The sequence below is a fragment of the Fistularia commersonii genome, chromosome 33 (genome assembly GCF_037954325.1).
Source record: "Fistularia commersonii isolate RoL2024-O1a breed Wild chromosome 33, RoL_Fcom_v1.0, whole genome shotgun sequence".
NCBI classification, from domain to species: Eukaryota; Metazoa; Chordata; class Actinopteri; order Syngnathiformes; family Fistulariidae; genus Fistularia; species Fistularia commersonii.
The window spans coordinates 7,077,760-7,097,456 of NC_141316.1; the positions used below are offsets into that span (position 1 = coordinate 7,077,760).

Genomic DNA, 19,697 nt, shown 5'->3' on the forward strand with positions numbered 1-19,697 from the left:
TGTTTGAAACGCAGCAGCATGTCACAGCTAGACGTTTGTAGGAATTTATTTAATCAATAGATTCAAACAATCATTCCCCTATATAATGAAAAATCACAGCGTCATCATGATTCCATTATATATCTGTCCATACAGTATATACACACACACATGCACACTCGTGCACTCACAGCTTCATAGGTTTTTGCCCACATTGTAATGTCCATCCGGCCTCTCTGATGTATCGCGGGCATCGGGCTTCACTCGTACTTGCAGTAGTGCTTTAACGCCTCTGGCAGCTCCAGCCAGTCGATGGCCATCCTGTGAACAATGTGTTTCTGGATGGCCTTCCTGCACAAGGTCTGCAGCGAAGAAACTGAGAGAGAGAGAGAGAGAAAAACAGTTTCCTTTATTTATTTTGCAGCATGAATGAAAAATATAACCTAAAAATACTAAAAATGTCCTGAAGTATCCGCTAAAAATGACAAAATGCTCTGTAAACAACTAAACTTTGTCAGCAGGAAAGGAGGAAATTGGTTACAAAATACCTGGAAGAAAAACTATGAATATTGTTAACATAAAGGTTGTTCTGGGATTTTCTGTTTTGTGCGTTTGCTTGTCGACACTCACATCCGTACTCCACCTGGATGATCCGGACGCACTTGGTAGCCGCGAATACATCCACCACCGCATGGAGTGGCTTGATGGTGGGGATGCCTTTTGCGGACGCCCCCATGTCCTCCCCGTTGATGACTATGTGCATGTCGGCCAGGCCCCCGCCTTTCGTCACATACAGCACGCCGATCCGGCTGCGTCTTGCCGTCGGGGGCAGAGCGTTGGTCTTGTACAAGTCGTCCAGGATGTGGCTGAAGCGTCCCGGGCGGCTGCGTCCCACCAGCTTGTCTCTGGGGATCCGAATGTTGTCAATGTACAAATGAGAGTCCGTGAAGAATGATTTGGGTTTGATGTTGTTGCCTCCAACTCCTTCCTCGTCTTCGTCCTCCCCTCGCCCGAGCCTCCGACCCCCGTCGTCTCCGGCGTCCGGCTCCTCTATGATCTTGTTGTGATTACGAGTGATGGCGAAAATCCAGCTGTCGCCCATGTCCGTCAGGTCCGGGATGGAGTATTCGGGTACCACCTCTAAGGTTTTGGGGTCTTTGGCGGTCAGGCCCATCCGAAGGTGACCGCACCAGCCCAGCTCCTTGTCCTGGATCTCTATTAGAAATATCTCCCCGGGCTTCAGGGGGTGCTTGCTGAAGCATATTCCATTAGCGAAGCTCTCTACCCGGGTGGCCTGGGTTGCTGAGTGGTCCAGCTCCACGTTGGTTCCATGGTTGGGGTGGAATTCCATGAAGTTGTCAGAACAGGGCTCCATTTCCGGTCAGGGGGACGACAGGAGTCAATCGCCCCGGGAGGAAGAAGTCGCTTTTAAACTCTTTGAACCACATAAAACACACTGAAGACGACAGCAACACCCCCACTGACTGGAGCGTTGCTCTGCCTATCTGTTGCTCTCTCTGGGAAGCTTCTGGTCGACAGCTATTTTTGAACAGCTGCACATGTCAACAGATGGCAAGGTATGTGTGTGTGTGTGTGTGTGTGTGTGTGTGTGCGTGTGATTCAGGCCGAGGGGGGCTGCCAGCGTGAGCATACCCGCAGTTACTTGCATTCGCAGACGTGCGGTGGGCTTATTAGAAGCGATAAAGCTTCCTGGGAAGCCCAACTCATCTAATTTGCCGAATCCATGTTGTGCAGTAATAGCAGCACAATTACCATAATACCGTATGCCAGCAAAATATGCTAAATAGCCTTTCGTAGCTGCCCTCTAAATATAGTCCATGCAATCACTGTGTGTGAGTTTCATTCTCATGTAAAGTAGGAGTTAAAGTAATACTTCATGAAAGAGAAGCCTGCAGATTTACTTACGATAGTGGATTATTTCATAAGAATTAAATGAGGAATTAAATTTAAAAAGAAGAAACTCTCTGCGGGATATCCATTTTTATCATGTATGACTGAAGACCCTCCTGCATTCATCTGTTAAATTTGCATTTGCACAACATTTGCTTTTGTATTTTCCAGATTATTTTAAACTAATTATATTATATTATATTATATTATATTATATTATATTATATTATATTATATTAAACAACACAATGTAACTCCAAGTCAATCACACTTTTGTGAAATCAAACTGTTCATTTTGAGTGTGACCTCCATGGGTTCATACATTTGATTTTTATTGATCATTTTTGTGTGATTTTGTTGTCAGGACATTTAACCATGTGAAATACAAAGTATTTCATAAGAATATTTAATTCATTCAGATCTAGGATGTGTTATTTTAGTGTTCTCTTTATTATTATTTTTGAGCATTGTATTATTATGTATCGGACTGAAGCCACTGGAAAGCTCTCGCTGTGACTGATGTGGATTCTAGAATATGGGATTTTCTGTCCCGGTCCAAATTGGATTGTTGTTTTTTCTCATTTTAACCATCAAAGCTTCTCTCTCTCTCTCTCTCTCTCTCTCTAGCCTCCAGTTTTGGTCTCTGTATTGATTCTGTCGTCTCCCAACTATTTCATCTGGCCTGGATTATGGGCGCTCCGGGGAGCTGGCCGCTGGGAGACACAAAGTGATTAAACCAAAGTCTAGATATTCAAAACATCTGACATAGTTTTTACCAGAAAATATTAATCGTCTTTAAAATCTTGCGGTGAATTACCAGGAAAAACAACAAAATGTAACTTGTTACAATTAAAAAGTTTGATAATATAACAAGGACATATTTAAACTTTAAATACAAAATATAAATATTTTAAAACTTAAAATACATTTAATATGAATATAAATATTTTAAAACTTAAAATACATTTAATATGGAAATAAAATATAAATTTAAATTTAAATATGTAATGTATATACATAAATTATGTAAATTTATATATACAAAAAAAATAAATTTAAATAATCTCAGATGATCAATATTATTTCTTTTGACAACAGAAGAATAAATCTTCTCTTCGGTCTCCTGCCTGTCAGATCTTCCCCATCCCTCCCCTGTCCATGTCCAAACCATCTCTATATGACAGGATCTCCTCTCGGCAGGCGAGAGGAGACACGGCTGGGATTAATTCGCAATCGGCGCCAGCTGCCGCTAATCAAGATCCCTATGAAGGGCGGCGGCACACTCTGCCTGGGGCCGGAGGATTGTTGATGTCCCAGACCCCTGCCAGGACCGGACCCCTACCCCGTTACGACCGGACCCAGCCGGCCGGTGTAACATCTGACCCAGCCCGAGATCCTGCCTTCACCCTGCCTGGGTCCCGTCCTGGTGAGACCCAGTCCTTCCTGCCGTCACCCTACCTGGGGCCCGTCCTGGTGAGACCCAACCCTGTGCAACTCTGTCTCGGGGCCAGGGGCTTACCAGCGACACCCTACCTGCCGTTCAATCCAAATAAAGCGCTTTCAATCCAGATTCCTGCTCTGAGGTGTGGTTCCCTGCCCGAGTCTGTGCCCCGTGACGCTATCTGACTTTACCTCCAGAACATGTAACATGTGCCGTCCCTCTCACTCCCAAAGAGAACTTCATCATCCTCTGCTTCCCGTCTTTTCCTCTGTATCTCCAAATACTCTGATCTCACCTCCGTCTCGTACACCTTTCATTCTCTCCGATAATCTCATCACACCCGACACTTTTCTCCAACCAGCTTCAACACTTTCCTCTTGACCGTTCACCCTTCAAATCCTGTTTTTTTTTTTTTTTTTTTTTACTCCGGTTTTCTCCCACAATCCGCAACATGCATGGGGTTCGTTGAAGACCCAGATCTGTGAATGAAGGAGCGAACGGTGTGTTATGCACGAAAACAAGTCCTGGAGTTCAATAATGAAAAGTCTCACACAGACAACATGCAACATTATATTGTTAAAGACACATGGGTGCTGCAGTAAAACACAATTAAGAAATGTCATCCGGCCAGTTGGGAATGCTATGAAGACCATCTCCCTGAGTCCGTGATGGATGGGGGTCACTGTCCGCCACCCCCCTCCTCCACACCCTGACTGCACACTGTGCACCGCCGAGTCCCGTTTCTCATATTGTCACTTCCAGGGCTTCCAGTGAGGTTCTTTATGTAGGCCAAGATGGAGGGAGGACCAGAAAGGGAGGGGATGTATTATTTCATCTTCTGTAATGACAATTCATTTTTTTTTTTTAATATATCATATTTAATTACAAGTGGGGCTCCAATGCTTAGCCATGGAGGCTATAGTACAGTTCAACCCCCGAGCTAAAAAAGAGTTGCAATTTATTCCTGTGCAATTAGAACGCGTTCACTCTGCGTACTGGTGTGGCGTGGGTGACTTTATGTGTGTGTGTGCATCTGTTGGGGCTGCAAGACTCTAAATCTGGATTATCATGCAGCGCGCCCATGCTTTTCATAATCAGTTTGGTGAGCTGTGATTCTCGGCAGCGCATGACACATCTGGATACAGGCAGTCATGTTAAGAGGTATGTGTGTGTGAGTGTGTGCATGTGTGTGTGACAGAGAGAGAGAGAGGGGGAGAGAGACCAGACTCCTCCTCACTCTCTGGTCCTTGTGCACTCAAATGGAGAGGGAATCACCAGAAGACAACACTGTCGGCCAAGTGAAGTCACATCTCCGTGCGCAGCACTGACACATGGGTAAGTTAATGCAACTCTTCACCATGTGTGTCTTTTTGTTTTATTCATTTATTTTTGCACAACATCACCAGCACCGCCAACGCATGCGATTAATCTCCATCCGGGTCTCTAAAGATTCTTGCTTTCAAAGCACAAAGCGTCCAGCACCTGCAGCGCGTTTGTGTTCAACTTCTGCTCGTGTGTGCACGTCGCATGAGTGATGGTTGTGAGTCATATGTGATGGAGGGCCGCGGCGTCGACCGGGAGGTGAAGCCTCGTTCCGCGGGTCTCTCGTCCCATGTCAGTTTAAGTTTTGGGGTTCCCTTTGACATCATGCGATATTTAAAAAATAACAGCCTGTTGTTTTTTTTTTTTTTGGGGGGGGGGGGGATCTCATATCTGTTATTTTGGCTGTGTGCAGACCTGCTGGAAGGATTTTAACATCCTCCTAATCCCTCCGCGCCTGAGATCTAATTTAGTCTTGATTGATTTATTGATCTGAACCCGCTCCTAAAACGCAACCATGTAAAAGTACAAACTGAATCATTCATTCTAATCTATTTATGTTACAATAAAATGATTGTATTCTAATTATATAATCAAAACAACGCATGAAACTCTACTCAGACTATACCATACTGCTAACTATACAAACATTTGTGCTGTATTTCTGTACTTGTCGTTTCATTTGCAGTGAATAAAGTTAGTCATTTCTATAGTTCTCTTGTCTTTATTTATTTATTCATAAATTCAGGACATTTCGGCCAACAAGTCCAGTCTACACTTTGATTTTAAAGGGTTAAACGCGGCTGGATCTTTTGGCTTTTAATCTCCAAAACTCTATAGGAGTTGCTTGAACAGATTTCTCCACGCTTTATGATTTGATGTTGAACGCGGCAGCTCCTCCAATCGCTGAGGGGTTTTTTGTGGCCCTCTGCTTTCATATATTTTTCCGCCATTGTGTGCATTTTATTTTTCTAACGTGATCCGTACGACCTCAAAAAAAAGTGAAACTACGAAGGACCATGACCTTTTCTGACATCAACACTCGCCGCCTTGTCCCCTGCGGTGAGCTCGCCTGGAAACACACCCGGGCCAAATGTTGCCTTAGCCTATAATCCCACCGTGTGATTTGTCAGATTTCACAGTTAAACCCTGAATTAATGTTAATCTCAGATTGTTACTATTCGCCTCTGATGAGAGAAGACGGCGCATAAACACACAAACACATAAACGCAAACAGGAGCCGGTGTCACCTTTCGCTGACGTTTGCTGGCTAGTTCACGTCTGAGGAGCATCATGTGGTATTTTGACGTTGAAAGAACAATTTCACTGCTATTAAAAATCGTAGGGAGAAACTGTGCTGCGCTGTCAATCGAAAGTTAGCTGGCCAGGATGAGGCTGTGCCTCACTTGCCAATCTTGAAAAGAAAAAAAAATGTCAAATTAAGACAAAAATTAAATAGTTATATTTATCAGTGATTTAAACATATTTTACATTTAACTTCACCAGTTTTTCATGTTTTTTGTAAATTCAAAATCGCTGGATTTTTACATTTACTGTTCAAATACTGCGAAGAGGCGTGCGGTGAGGCCTTGAACTGTTGCGCCTCCACGTAGATTGCGCAATGACGGCCGACCGCTCGCATGCCCTGCACTAAAACTGTTTCTGTACGTCCCCATTAAAATGTTCAAACACTTTTGCTATTTAAACTACATTGCCAATGCACAATCTTTTTTTTTGCCAGTAAGTGTATGAGTGTGGCTAGTTTCTTATGCTGTATAAAAACTAAGCGAGGCACGAAGCTCTTGTGCCTCATGGAAGGGGGCGCTCGTGATCCCAGGGATTCTTCTCTCGATTCCCGAAAATCTGATTGTGATGAAGTCAGCAGGCGTGCACGTCACTGGATATTACTATTTCTATTTTCATACTCATTTTGTGAAAGGGCCGTCACTATTGGAAAAGTCATCTTTTACATTGGTTGATGTGATCCCAATTTTACCGCTTTCCTGCCTGAGAGGGACGGAAGAGAGTCAAAGAGAGAGAGAGAAAAACCCTCAAACAAAAAGTGAAACAGAGAGTAAATGGTAGGTTCGTATATGTTCACCGTATTTCTGTTGTTGTGTCTTCGCCTGTCCTTGTTTAAACCAAGGCTTCCGCGGCCTCTGGGGCCGTCACAGCTGAGTACCTCCAACTACACAGTTGAACAAAAACCCAAAGGACAGAATCGGGGAAGGAAGAAAAAAATTCTGGGAGGAATAATTAGGAGGATTTTTCTAGACGTTTTTTTCCAGGGGCGTTGGTCATCTTTAGGGTTAATGATTTAATTATCAAACATTTAAACTATGAAAGAGTCATAGCGTTTGAGTGGCAGAAAGTTAACACGATGACTGATATGTTTTGGATAATGCCAAGGCCGGCGTACGGGGAGTGATTTCAGCAAACCTTTACTTCATAAATGAGCAGAACCACGGAGCGTGAAAGCTCAGCTGCAGCCGGAGGATGCCGATCTGCGAGGATTTTGTCCTCCGAGGCCCGCAAATACCGAAAGCGGCGCTTTCCATTTGTACATTATGTGTCTGAACGGCAGCCAAACAAACACATGGCCGTTTATTTATACACGTTCTTCTGGTCCCCTGCACGTATGACTGTCAGGTTTATCTCCACCATCCATTTTGGGTGCGAGCAGATTAGTCAGAATCCACCAGCTGCTGTGGAATTGGTTCAAATTGTGCCACACAGTCCTGTAATACAGTTACATAAATCTGACCGAGGTGGGGTTTAATTCACATCGAGAGGAAGGCAGCGAATGAAAGGGTCCCCACCAGGCCTTTGTGCTGCTTCCCAGCTTGTGGCCAGTGATGCAGAACTGCTCTTTTCTCTAACATAATGATGGCTAATAAAAAAAAAAAAAAAAAAAAGGAAGAAAACCTCCTCGCTTGTTGTGAAAAGGTTGTGAAAAGTGAGTAGGTGGCGGTCAGTTGCGTGACGGCGCGGAGGCAAGCTGCTGATACAGAAAATGAATGGCAGACGGTGTCTTTGCTTTATATCTCAGGGTTACATAAGTAAATTCAAAACAAAAAATCCATCCTTGTTCATTCTGAAAGGCAGAATAACTGAATAACTTTGTGTCACTTATTCTTTTTCACCCCACATGCGCTCGCTGCACCCGTAAATTGAATATATTACCCTTGCGTCGGCCCCGGAAGAGGCTCCGTCTCAAGCAGGAGCTGCCCTCGTTCGTGCAACATATGGGGTAGAAATCTTGTCTCGTCTATTTTTGCGCGCCTCTAGAACTTATTCAGAATGTGGAGCAGCGGCTTTGGGAGGTTTGGTTACTTAGCCGTGAATTTACGGGCACGCGGACCAATGTGAATTTCCATCACACTTCAAAACTGAAGTACATGACATTCACACACTAATGCCTAATTGCCAGCGTGTAAGCAGTTTTTCTCAGAAATGTCCCCTGTCTGCTTACATTTGTTCTGCTCGCCGAGGCTCTGCGACGTGACGAACAATGATCTGTGTTTATTCTCCTCCAGCGACTCTTTCGGTGGCCCGCGTGATGTGAAGGAAGGAGATGGCGGCTCGTGGAGAAAAGCGTGACGGAGAAGATGGAGAGAAAGCAGGGGAAGGTGGCGAACCTCCGTTGGAAGCACGCAAGTCGGATCTTGACCTCTCCTCGGTAGGTGGCTCCACCTCGGGGACAAAGAGGCACCTCCCTCGTGGGATAGTGATCCAGCTGACTGGCACGGAGGGAGAGTGGAACAGTTTGGACGAGAGCGAGCTCATCTTCTCCCTGGACCATGATGAGGACTACCCCTCTATTTCTCTTTCCAAGGAGAGGCAGCTCTCCGTCGAGGACAACCGGGGGTTGCAGTGCCAAGCTTTCCACGTTCCCCTTTCGCCCTCGTCCCCGGGGTCTTTGGGGAGCTGCTCCGCCTCGGGCCCCAGCTTCCTCAGCCCGGGCCCGTCCTCGCCCACTCAACGCCCCCTAGCCAGCCTGGTAAAGTCCCTGTCCACGGAGCTGGAGCTGAAAGAAGGCTCCACCCTGAGGCCGAAGCCCTTTCTCAGCCTCGTGAAGTCCATCTCCACAGAGCTCTCCCGGTCGGAGCCCGAGGTGTCGCAGTCGAAATCGGACTCCCGCCTCAACCTCCACCTGTGGAAGCAGCTGACGCAGCCGAAAGCCCGTAGCAACGGGGATTCTCGCACTGCGCCCCCCTCTCCTTGCACGCTCTCCCCCAGTGGGGAGGGTCTGAAAGGTGGCTTCTTTAAGATGGAACTGGAGGACACCAAGAGGAAGCTCTCCGAGGCCGTGCACGAGCCCCTGAGCAGCATGTTCAATAAGATCATGAGGGAGGAGAGCGCAGGCAGTCCCAAACATCAGTGCAAGACACAGGGGGGTCAACAAGTCAGCTCCAGGGCTTTGGGGAGGGAAAGCAGCACGGACACGGGGGTATCTGAGTCTCCCGTGCGGAGCGCTAGGAAAACAGACGCCGAGATATTTCGCTGGCCTTCAGTTAGGCGCCCCGGTCGAAGCCACCACAGCACCTGCCCCCTGCACCGGGGCAAACAGCACCGGGACGAGGAGCTGGAGATATGCACGGACGGCGAGACGATGCAGGTGTTTGCCACCGATAGGCAAGAATCGGCGAGGGGGCCCCCCGCGGCTCCCCCACTTGGGACAGCCCCCCCTGAACCGCCTCAGCCTCCGCCGTGCATGAGCTTATTCTGTGTCGCGATGCTGTCCTATGGATATTTCATCACACCCCTGAATCCTTACTTCTCCGGCCTGGCTCTGGGGTTGGCATTGGGCTTTTTGCTGGGACTACTCCTGATTAGGATGGGCTCCTCCAGGTCCCTCTGTTCAGCTGCGTCGCACAGACCGGTGCAGAATGTACTGGGAGAGGGCTTCCAGGGCGGTTGGTCCCCCAGCGCTGAGCCTGACAGCCTAAAAGTAAGTACTTTTCATTTAAAGGCCTTAATAGAAATGATTTAACTTAACCTTGCAATTACAACTATAATTATGTGATTCAGATATTTTTTTTTGGGCCAGCAGAGAAGGCCTTGCAGGCCCTGACGACCCACCACTGGTAAAATGTCACATCTGAATCAGCCCCTCCACTTGCTCAATTTAAAGATCTGTTATCGTTGCATGACACGCAACGACTTTTGGCTTTTGCATGAAAACAATACTCGGAAACAAAGTGACGTCTGTTGTTCAGAGAGCAGACATTCCTCTGGGATTTACAGCAGCAGCAAAACTCTTAATTAACTTTCACCTGTGCAAAGCACAGCCGTGTCAGTTCAGGAGCCGAAATCCTCCTGTGTATTTCCCCCCTGCGAATGGGATGAGACTATAATGGGCCGAGAATGTAGATAAGTTTAACAGCGTTGGAGGAAGAGTGGTGCTGTTTCTAGGGGGCGTCTCCAGGGCAACAGGAGAGGACAGCTCCCACCCAGAAACTGTCAATCACAGAGGTAATTAGCAGCGCAGAAAAGAGGGGAAGAAGCTTTTTATACATCAAGATGCAAGACGATGGTCTTGAGAATTCAAGTAAGATATAAGATCGTCACGTTTAAACATAATACTGATGATGGAGAATAATCACAGATTTCAGAGATGTGTGTGATGCCGGTGTTTGGAATGCATTGTGCATTGAGAAGCTTTGGGGGTGAATGATAATGCTAATTGTGTCAACACAAATGTACAAACTACTGCTGGGTCTTCAACAGGTTAATTTCTATTATTTAACGGGACAAAATAACGCATTGACGGGGATTAACGCGTTTTAATCGCTTTAATTTGCACAGTGAAACGGTTTTCAGATCACATTTTAGGGGGACAGATTTCACCGACGCACACTGTGATTAGGATGACTTGTAAGGAGGCTGCGCGGGCAGAAGGGAAATTGAAATATACTGCCAGGTGGAAGTTAAAAAAAAAAGTTATTTTGGTAATTCTGCGGGAAAGAGATTGCGTTTCACAGGTGCATCTCCACCCTGCAATTAGCATTTCGACGCAAGACATGTTGGAGCTAGCAAGCAGGTCTGTCATATTAGCTTCATGCTAGCACGCAAGTAGCTAATATTAGCATTGCTGCGGAAGATAACAGCATAGGTAATGCAAGCTAAGCGACACTCGACAAAATGTCGACTAAAATTCAGAAACAAACAAACAAACAAAAAAAGGTTATAATAAAGATATTTTTTAAGCTAGTCTTAAAATGTTCTTTTGTTCTTTGGCTTTACCCAGCATGATTTTATTGAATGAATCAATTTTACATGCCTTTTTTACTGATCACTGTTGTTTTCTGTGCCCTCCTGAATCTATACAAATATTTTACATTCTTGTTTTATTGTGCTGTTTGTTTTATGGACACCTGTTATTATACTTTTTTTTTGTGTTTTGTTGTTGCGGGTTTTATGTCCTTTGTGGCATACAGGATTTTGTTCTGATTCTTCCCTTTTAAAGTGCTTTACAAATAAAAGTGGTGATGAACAGTCCACTGGTAAAATGGTTTGAGCTGGTGTGCTATGTTAAATCCCAGCTGTAGTATAAACAAGATGCTGTCCAGGGTTTGAATTAATCTTTGTCCCAAATCTTTCTGGTTGATGAAAAGAATATGTATCACGGGGATGATGAGGGGATTTTCCCCACCTTGTGTTTAAGCCAAAGACTTTTCATCTGTCACATTAGACGGAGTTAAGGTTGTGTCACATATTAATCTTTGCCTTTTCACAGGTTGCATAAAAGTATCTTCGTCCTACTCAGTTATTGAAGTAGTTTCTATTCAAAGAAGGAAAGGAAAAATTTTTGACTGAGGATTTGTGTACTGTGTCCCTGCGCTTACTGGCTTGTTCTTATTCACTGCTGATCACAATGAATCTAGTTTATTAAGAAAGTTCAACCATCGCCGTGTCCTCCACATTTCACAGATTGCTATATCACATCCCAATTCTGATCAGCAAGTTTCAGAGGCTCAAGTTAACAATGCTTGCTGCTGATTTCTCTGCCTTTCCAGGGCTGGATGAATGAAGTCCATGATTACGACCCAGAAACCTACCACTCGGCCCTCACTCACTCTGTGTTTACGACGCTGGAGGGCTCTCGTCTCCGTCTGGACTCCCCGCGCACGAACATCAGTCGCCGGGCCACGTACGATGAAAAAATCCCGGAGGCAGCCTTCATCAGGACGCGGTGCTTTCATCTTGCAAACAGCAAAGTAGGATCGCTTGAAAGAAAATATCTGACTTTGCCATCAGCTGATGGAATTTTATAGTGTATATAATCCACATGTTGAATATGCGTTCATATACCCATAAGCAGCGAGGGAATTGCCAAGCAGTATTGTGCTACTTTTGGAGTAATTAATGGAAATCTGTTCTCCAGTGCTGCAAATATTCAAAGATAATCAGTCCGTGATGGAATGTTGGTGTTTTGTGCCAAAAGGTGTTCCTGCTCCCATCTGTGTTGGCCCGAAAGAGAGTCTGGAACCCAAAGTATCCCATCTGCATCCAACTGGCCAAGGGGGCAGAGAGTCAACAGGAGGAGTCTGGGACAGAAACTGCAAATTTGAGACCAAGTTCTTCTGAGCCCCCCAGTGACCCAACCACCACGCTCTACCTCTTTGGGCGCACAGGAAGAGAGAAGGAGGAGTGGTTCCGCCATTTCCTGCTGGCCTCTAAGGAGAGAGAAAAAGAAAAGGAGAGGGGGCCTGGCAGATGTCCATCCGGATCGGGTAGGAGAAACATAAATAATGCATTAGTGAAGAGAGGGCATCCAGATAGGGCATCTATACAAATGCTGTTTAAGTGTGGATTATGGATTATATGCTCCAGTTCTTTGCATGTCAGTGCCAATCCCCTTACAGAGAACATAAAGATCTCATAGTTGTCTGCATCCCTGAGAGCTAGAAGACGTTTAGTAGGACCTCTGTTAGCTTGACTATGGAAGACACATTGTAAGTGGAGGATATGATTTATTTAATAACACAAATATCTCAATTGATTCAGTGCCTGATTTGCAAGTAGTTGGAAAAAATACTCTGATTCCCCCTTTGAAGATATGACGAAGCTACTGATAACCTCCTCTACTGAAAAAAACATACTGCTCAAAAAAATAAAGGGAACACTTAAACAACGTAATTTAACTCCAAGTCAGTCACACTTCTGTGAAATCAAAGTGTCCACTTAGGAAGCAACGCAGACTCATTTTGACTTGTTTTAAGGGCATTACATCAATGGTGGATCAGCCTGTAGTGTGAGTTTCCACTATCATTGTGAGTGTGACTCCAAATCCAGACCTCCGTGGGTTAATACATTTGATTTTCATTGATCATTTTTGTGTAATTTGTGCTGTCAGCACATTCAACTCTGTAAAAAACAAAGTATTTAATAGGAATATTTCATTCATTCAGATCTAGAATGTGTTATTTTGGTGTTCCCTTTATTTTTTTGAGCAGTGTATATGGCTAGTATGGATCAGAAAATAAAGGTTTTTAAAAAAATCTGTTTCTAAATATAGTATAAGTATTAATAATAAATTTTTCTGCAGCCTGAAAGAGAATAAATTACATTCACTTCCTGCTGAAATGACATAGATGAACTAGTCGTCATGCAAATAACCAAGTAGCTCCCTGAAACAGCCTATAAGGTGGTGGCACATGATTTATATTCTTTTTCAGTGGCTTAGAGTGAAGTGAGATGTCCATTTTTCTGGGATCATTTACCAAGTGTATGGCTGCACACAGGTTATAGTATTACAGCGGGCATCCTGAGAGTCTGACACTCCATGGGCTGAAAGGGGGAGCGCATCTCCAAAACACCCTTTCTTTGACGAAGCCTGAAAAATTAAAGATGCACCAATGCTTACACTGCTGTAGGAGGGAGAAAATGGGTGCAGGTTTAACAGGAATTTTTTTTTCCGTTGTTGTTGATTGTGACTGTAAGGCAGTGACTTAAAAATCACAGATAATTAGAGTGGCACAGGATACGTAGACATCCCCCAGGTCCAACAGAACAGAGAGAAAAACCAACTGCTGCAAAACTGTTAAAATCTGTCCCTCTAGTCATATTTGCCCTAAAATCTAAACCCGCTTTTCCTTAATTCTTCTCCCCTACAACTCCCTTTATGAACATTAATTCCATATTTTTGTGCTTGCACTGTGATGGAAGGTGCTCTTTCATAATAATAATAATTGATATCGCTGTTGTTTTGATTAATGATCATAATAATATCAATTATACATCTAAAGTTGCTGGTGTCCAGTTCAGCATTTTTTCTCAAAGTGTGAGCACTGTGTTCCGGATCGTCTAAGACATGGATGTTTTTTTCTGACGTGCACCTTAATCGGCCTGAAATATCGCATTCTAAAATGTTTCGGATTTTGCCACAGGTGAGCCTATGCTGTCGCAGACTGCTCACGGTAATGTCCCGAGCAGCCGCGACTCCAACAGAGTGAGCAGCAGTGACGACGACGCCACGTGCGCGCCTTCGGTCCCTTCTGCAGCCGCCGCTCCCCTAAATCTGAACAGGGGCCCTTCGATGCTCGACTACCCCGGATACATATCTCGGCTCCTCGCAGCAGAGGAGTTGCACATGCAGTTCAGTCCTGGAGCCAGCAGTGCCGACGAAATGAGCCCCAGCACCAAAGGAAACGTAAGTCAGTCTCCCACTGAAGTAAGGCCAACCGGAAAAAGCTACAAGACTTTAGACCTGAGCTGCATGCAAGTGACAAAGAACATAAAGCAAGCTCATGTAAGGGTTAGGGTTAGAGATTTTACAGTCTCTGCGCCAGAAACAATAGTTGAAAAAGGCTGAAATAGCATGTAGACTAAATACTCACAATTCTCCGTGGAGAAACATTTGACATGGTCTGAAAAATAGGCGTCTCTTCCACAGCAGAATCTTCAACAGAACTCCTTCAAACCTGAGACTGAATCTCAAAGATTCGGTTCGGCAGGCAAAGTCAAAGTGAATCGATAGCTGGCGTTTTTCACTGCTTCGAAGTGCTCCAGTCATTATTCTGCAGTTCAATGCCCACGTTAAGAAATGAATGATTAGGATATCTGAAGTTTTCCCATTTCACGCCTCAACTCAGCTCAGTTGCTTTATTCCTTGAATTTTCCTCTCAACTATCAAATAAAATATATTTCTGTGCTAAAGTACAAAATCAAATCTTTCACGTACTCAGCTTTCAGCTTTTTGCCGTCTCATCCATATAAAATGCCACAGTGACTTGTCATCCCCTCGTTAGTAAGAAAAAAAATTCAATATTAAGGTAGGGAAAACTTGCAGATTTGCTGTTCTTGCTCAGGCCCGACCGGTGTGTCTACTCCACAGTGCACGTGTGGTGTGACGGCGTACGCGGAGAGAAGACAGACAGCCTGGGTCAACGCTCTAATCGGTCGAATCTTCTGGGACTTCCTCCGGGAGAAGCACTGGGCCGATGCCGTGTCCCATAAGATCCAGAAGAAGCTCAGCAAAATCAGAGTGCGGACACTTCTAATGCAAGATGTGATTCACAGTGAATGGGCTGCGCCTCCTTACCAACCGATGTTGTGTTCACAGCTGCCTTATTTTATGAATGAGCTGACGGTGACTGAGTTGGATATGGGCTGCTCCATGCCTTGTATCACATCTACCTCCAGACCGGAGGTTAACCATAGAGGTGAGCACAAGCTGTGGGATACATGAATAAAATATGTATACAGATCCTGACATACACACACACACACCTACAAACACACACACACAACAGTGTAGATGAGTGAGAAAATGACCTGTCACTCATGTGATTACAGCGATGCGGAGGATCGGATCAGACATTGTTATCCTGTTGTAATCTCACAGAGCCGGGGAACCTTCAACTTTAACAGCATGTTGGCTTATGTGTGAGTTTTAAAATCAGGCAATCTGGCAGTTGGCACTCCTAATGATAAGGGGAATTTAAGGTTGTGTGTGTGTGTTTGTGACCTCATTGCGCGTTCTGTTACACAACTATATGCAATTTAAACATCTCATCTCCAGCTCAACTTTTTTTTTTTTTTTTTTTCCTGGTCAGACCAGATGTGTCAGACCAAAAGTGAGATTTACTATCCCTTAAATTTCGAGCCAAGATAATCAGCGTGAAAGCTGTTTAGTCTGCCCGCTGAGCGGTGTTGAGTCCAGATTAGGCCGGGGGTGTTAGCCCGGTCTTCATTTCGGTAGTCCGCCGCTGACCTCGCCGTGTCTTCTCCCGCAGGCCTGTGGATGGAACTGCAGCTGGCCTACACCGGCACCCTGCAGATGACCTTAGAAACCAAATTCAACCTGTCCAAATTGGGGAAAGATGGCGGCCAGGACACAGACTGGATAAATGACATCAGCAACACGCGGTGAGTTTTAATTGACGTGATTTGCCAGCTTGCAGGATTGCTCTTAGTCTTCTCCAATGCTGTCCTAAAAAGTAGCCACCTTGCATCTGATGCAACGGGTGCTCACAATAACATTATCTTTTTTACTATTATACAAGAAAAAGAAAAAAGACGTTTGCACACAAACACGCACCTACGCATTCCATTGTTTCGCTTGATCCCTCTGGCAGTGATTCACAGAGGGGAGCTGAGCATTATGATAAGTGCAGAGCGGCCCGTCTGTGACACGCACACGCACACACACTCACACACACACACACACACGTACACCCACACCGGCATGGATTCAAGTCTGGGCAGAGCATCTCTTGATTTGAATATCCGTGCACCGCTCTAAAAAATGAGATGGAAAAATAAATAAATGATGGATTGCTGATTCACCTGAAAAACAAGGCTAACCACCTGGTAATATGATAATAGATCTATATGAAGCATGAATCTATGATCTATATGAAGCGTGTGTTTGCTGCTTACAGTCAGCAGAAAGAGGAGACCGCAGAAAGAGAAGTGTGTGTCAGATGTCCATCTGTTTCCTGTTGGCAGCTGTTTTGTAATCCACAATTACACGTTTTAATAAACGTGTTTGATCTGGTTTTGAGCACCCACGTGACCCAGAGTGCACGATGAGTGTCATAAATAATGAATGAATGAATTATCGGGCCGTGCAGGCTTGCAGACTTGCTAAATCACAACCCGAGTTCCCGCAGGAATCAATAAGGCTCCCGATCCGAGTCGCTCAGAGTCCGTTCTCGCTCTTGATTTCCCCGTCCTCCCAGGTGCAGGCCCGTCCTCAGCGTGCTGGCCGACAGCGATGAGGAGTCGTCCAGCGCCGGTTCGTCCGATGAGGAAGAGCTGCTGCTCTCCGAGCCTCAGGGGCCAGTCGGGGAAAAGGGATCCACGTCAGCCACAGAGGGGTAACAGCTTATGTTATGACGCTGAAAAAAACATTTCTCTGAATACATATAAATAAAATGGATCGGATGTGGGAAAGGTGTGAGCTCCTCTAAGTTACACCCTAGGTGTGACTCTTTTCTACCTTCTTTCTTGTTAATTCATTTTTTTTCCCCAAACTGTGCTTGGAGCTGTGTTGATATTTCCGTCGTGGTTTACATACTTGGAGACGCTCGTCCCTACTCTTAAACTGTCTGTCACATCCAAAGGCAAAATCTCCCCGCGAACGCAGCCACACGCTAATGCCCGCCTCCCCTCTAATCTTCTCTTGCAGGACAGGAGGCGGAAAGACTGGGAAGAAGATTTTGAGATTTGTGGACAGAATCACCAAATCCAAGTATTTCCAGAAGGCCACGGAGAACGAGTTCATCAGGAAGAAGTTCGAAGAAATGTCAAACACTCCTCTCCTTCTCAGTGTGGAAGTTCAAGAGCTGTCGGGCTCTCTGGTTGTTAACATTCCACCGCCCCCTACGGACAGGATATGGTAACAACCAGCATCGTCACATAAACCCGTTTTAAGCTTGGAATCTCTGTCAAGAGTCTTAATGTTTGGAGCAGATGCAAATTTGCAACACCCTCTCCTAAATATGCTTATAGGACAAATATTGCATTTAATAAAGACACATGTAAGGTGATAAACTAATGCAAAATTATATTATTATACTAACTTAATATTAATACATCAAAATTAGAACTGACAGCTAGTATGTCGATCATTTAACCCTCTGTTCATCTTGACTTTCATTTCTTAAGATAACCTCGTGGGTTGAGCGGTTCCTCGGTAGATAACCGCCTTCCGACACGTTTCCACATTTGGTTGGCGTAGAAATCTAGATATAATTTATGTCTATAATCTATATCTATAATCTAGATATGAGATATAAACTACACCACACCAAGAATGCCTTTGCAACACCAAAAATCAGTTCATCAACTGCTGCGTGCGTGCGTGCGTGCGTGCGTGCGTGCGTGCGTGCGTGCGTGCGTGCGTGCGTGCGTGCGTGTAGGCAGGCAGCAGCATGCTTGTTCTTGGATTTTTCTCACCTTCTCTGTGCCAATAGAGAGCTGGGGGAGTTAATCTTACAGTGAATATAACCAAAACAATTTTGATTGACATCCAGCGCACACACACACACACACTCTGCTTGTTGTGTAGTTTGGTAGTAGTGTTGACCCAAAGCCTATAATCATGCTGTAATCCACAGGTACAGTTTCTGCGTGCCGCCCAAGCTGGACCTTCATGTTCGCCCCAAACTGGGCGAGAGGGAGGTGACTCTGTGTCATGTCACTGAATGGATTGAAAAAAAACTGCAGGATGAGTTCCAGGTATTGGAGTCATAAACTCTTTCCGCAACATGCCAGCCCTCATCTTTCCATTAGTAATGTTACATGTTTGGTTACATCTCCAGAAAGTGTTTGTTCTTCCAAACATGGATGACATCTACATTCCCCTGATGAGCTCCGCGGTGGACGCCGCTCAAGCATCCAAGCCTCTCTCCCGAAGCTCCTCCACGGAGTCCATAGAGAAGATCCCGGGAGAGGTTTTCAGGACAGGGTCTGACTAGTGCCTCTCGATCACGTCACCCAGCACGTTCCCGGTTTACGTCTCTGCTGCAGCCGTAGAACGCTGTCTGTTACAGAGGGAGAAAACCCTGATCTGCAGCGGGGACTCGTGAAAGAGGACGACGCCTACGTGGCCTTCAGCTGCTCTCAGGCAGAACCTGAGGTTCTTGTCAGAGCCAGGACTCTGCGCTGTAGGTGTTCATGATAGCAACTGTTTCTTTTGTTACCGTCTGAAAGCAGTCACTCAACGAGTGACAAGACATCTGGTATAATGGAACAGCGTTTCCCCGTGTGGTTGGATGACACATGGATGCAAGAACACCCAGATGATTTCCAGAAATCATGTCAATTTTAAAAACCACAATCATTTCTCTTCAGCATTATTTGCCAAAAATAAGCAAGTTTTTTTTATTTTTTTTAATTAATATTATGATTTGGCATGAATTTGATATCAATCTGTTTAAAATCAATGTCCATTTCAATTGAATATTAATATTGCCCCGATGTGGCAATACAGTCTGTATGGTTGCGTGTCTCTGTGACATGCAAAAGGAGCAGTCAATGGTTTCATGTCGGACTAGATCATGAATGAATTTTCATAGGTCCACTACATGCTGGCAAGAATTTGCAAAATCAAACTTTTTTTTTTAAATTCCATGTTTATCATTTGCAAGATCATTTATTGGGGAATAATGATAGTACCGTTATTCATGTGTGCACATAACTTTTGTATTTTTTGACACATCCCGGGTACAGCGGGAAGAGCATGGGTCTCAGACATTATGCCGGTGGGTATTTGTTAAACACTAAACAAATACTTTTAAGTGATACCTTTTTGCAAATGTTTACATGCGAAAGATCCCTACAAGATTTAACCTATTTATTTGCTGCTTGAACGTTTACAGCTCGTTGTGAATTTTGATATGATGCAGATTGTCAAATTGAGAAAAAGAAATGGGAAATGGAAATAAAAAGAAAAACCAACAAAAGATATGTTTTATTTTCCAGAATTTCCAAAGTGGTTTTTAAAGGTTGTGATGCAGTCGCTCACAGAAAGGACACCCTCTTGTCTCATCATAAACGTTGTCATTCAACCAAGCACAAAAATGAAACGACTGAT

At 44.7% G+C, this 19,697-nt stretch overlaps 2 protein-coding genes and 1 long non-coding RNA gene across 3 annotated transcripts; 2 read left to right on the plus strand and 1 right to left on the minus strand.

The window, feature by feature from the left end:
- Positions 1-1,500, minus strand: neurl2 (neuralized E3 ubiquitin protein ligase 2). The gene is made up of 2 exons (XM_086140654.1): positions 610-1,500; positions 1-355 (listed from the first exon to the last, which is right to left on the minus strand). The coding sequence occupies exons 1-2, from the start codon at positions 1,352-1,354 to the stop codon at positions 240-242; spliced, it is 861 nt and encodes a 286-aa protein (XP_085996780.1). The 5' UTR covers positions 1,355-1,500; the 3' UTR covers positions 1-239.
- LOC147214835 (uncharacterized) lies at positions 1,445-3,310 on the plus strand. Its single transcript, XR_015104298.1, has 3 exons — positions 1,445-1,556; positions 2,518-2,617; positions 3,025-3,310. It is a non-coding gene; the product is annotated as an uncharacterized LOC147214835 (long non-coding RNA).
- Positions 3,311-4,595: 1,285 nt separating this feature from the next.
- Positions 4,596-19,566, plus strand: tex2l (testis expressed 2, like). Its single transcript, XM_086141028.1, has 12 exons — positions 4,596-4,666; positions 8,188-9,602; positions 11,671-11,871; positions 12,099-12,387; positions 14,044-14,306; positions 14,991-15,140; positions 15,219-15,318; positions 15,892-16,024; positions 16,840-16,977; positions 17,289-17,498; positions 18,220-18,340; positions 18,424-19,566. Exons 2-12 carry the CDS (start codon positions 8,226-8,228, stop codon positions 18,577-18,579), a joined length of 3,138 nt encoding a protein of 1,045 aa, XP_085997154.1. The 5' UTR covers positions 4,596-4,666; positions 8,188-8,225; the 3' UTR covers positions 18,580-19,566.
- The last annotated feature ends 131 nt before the right edge of the window (positions 19,567-19,697 follow it).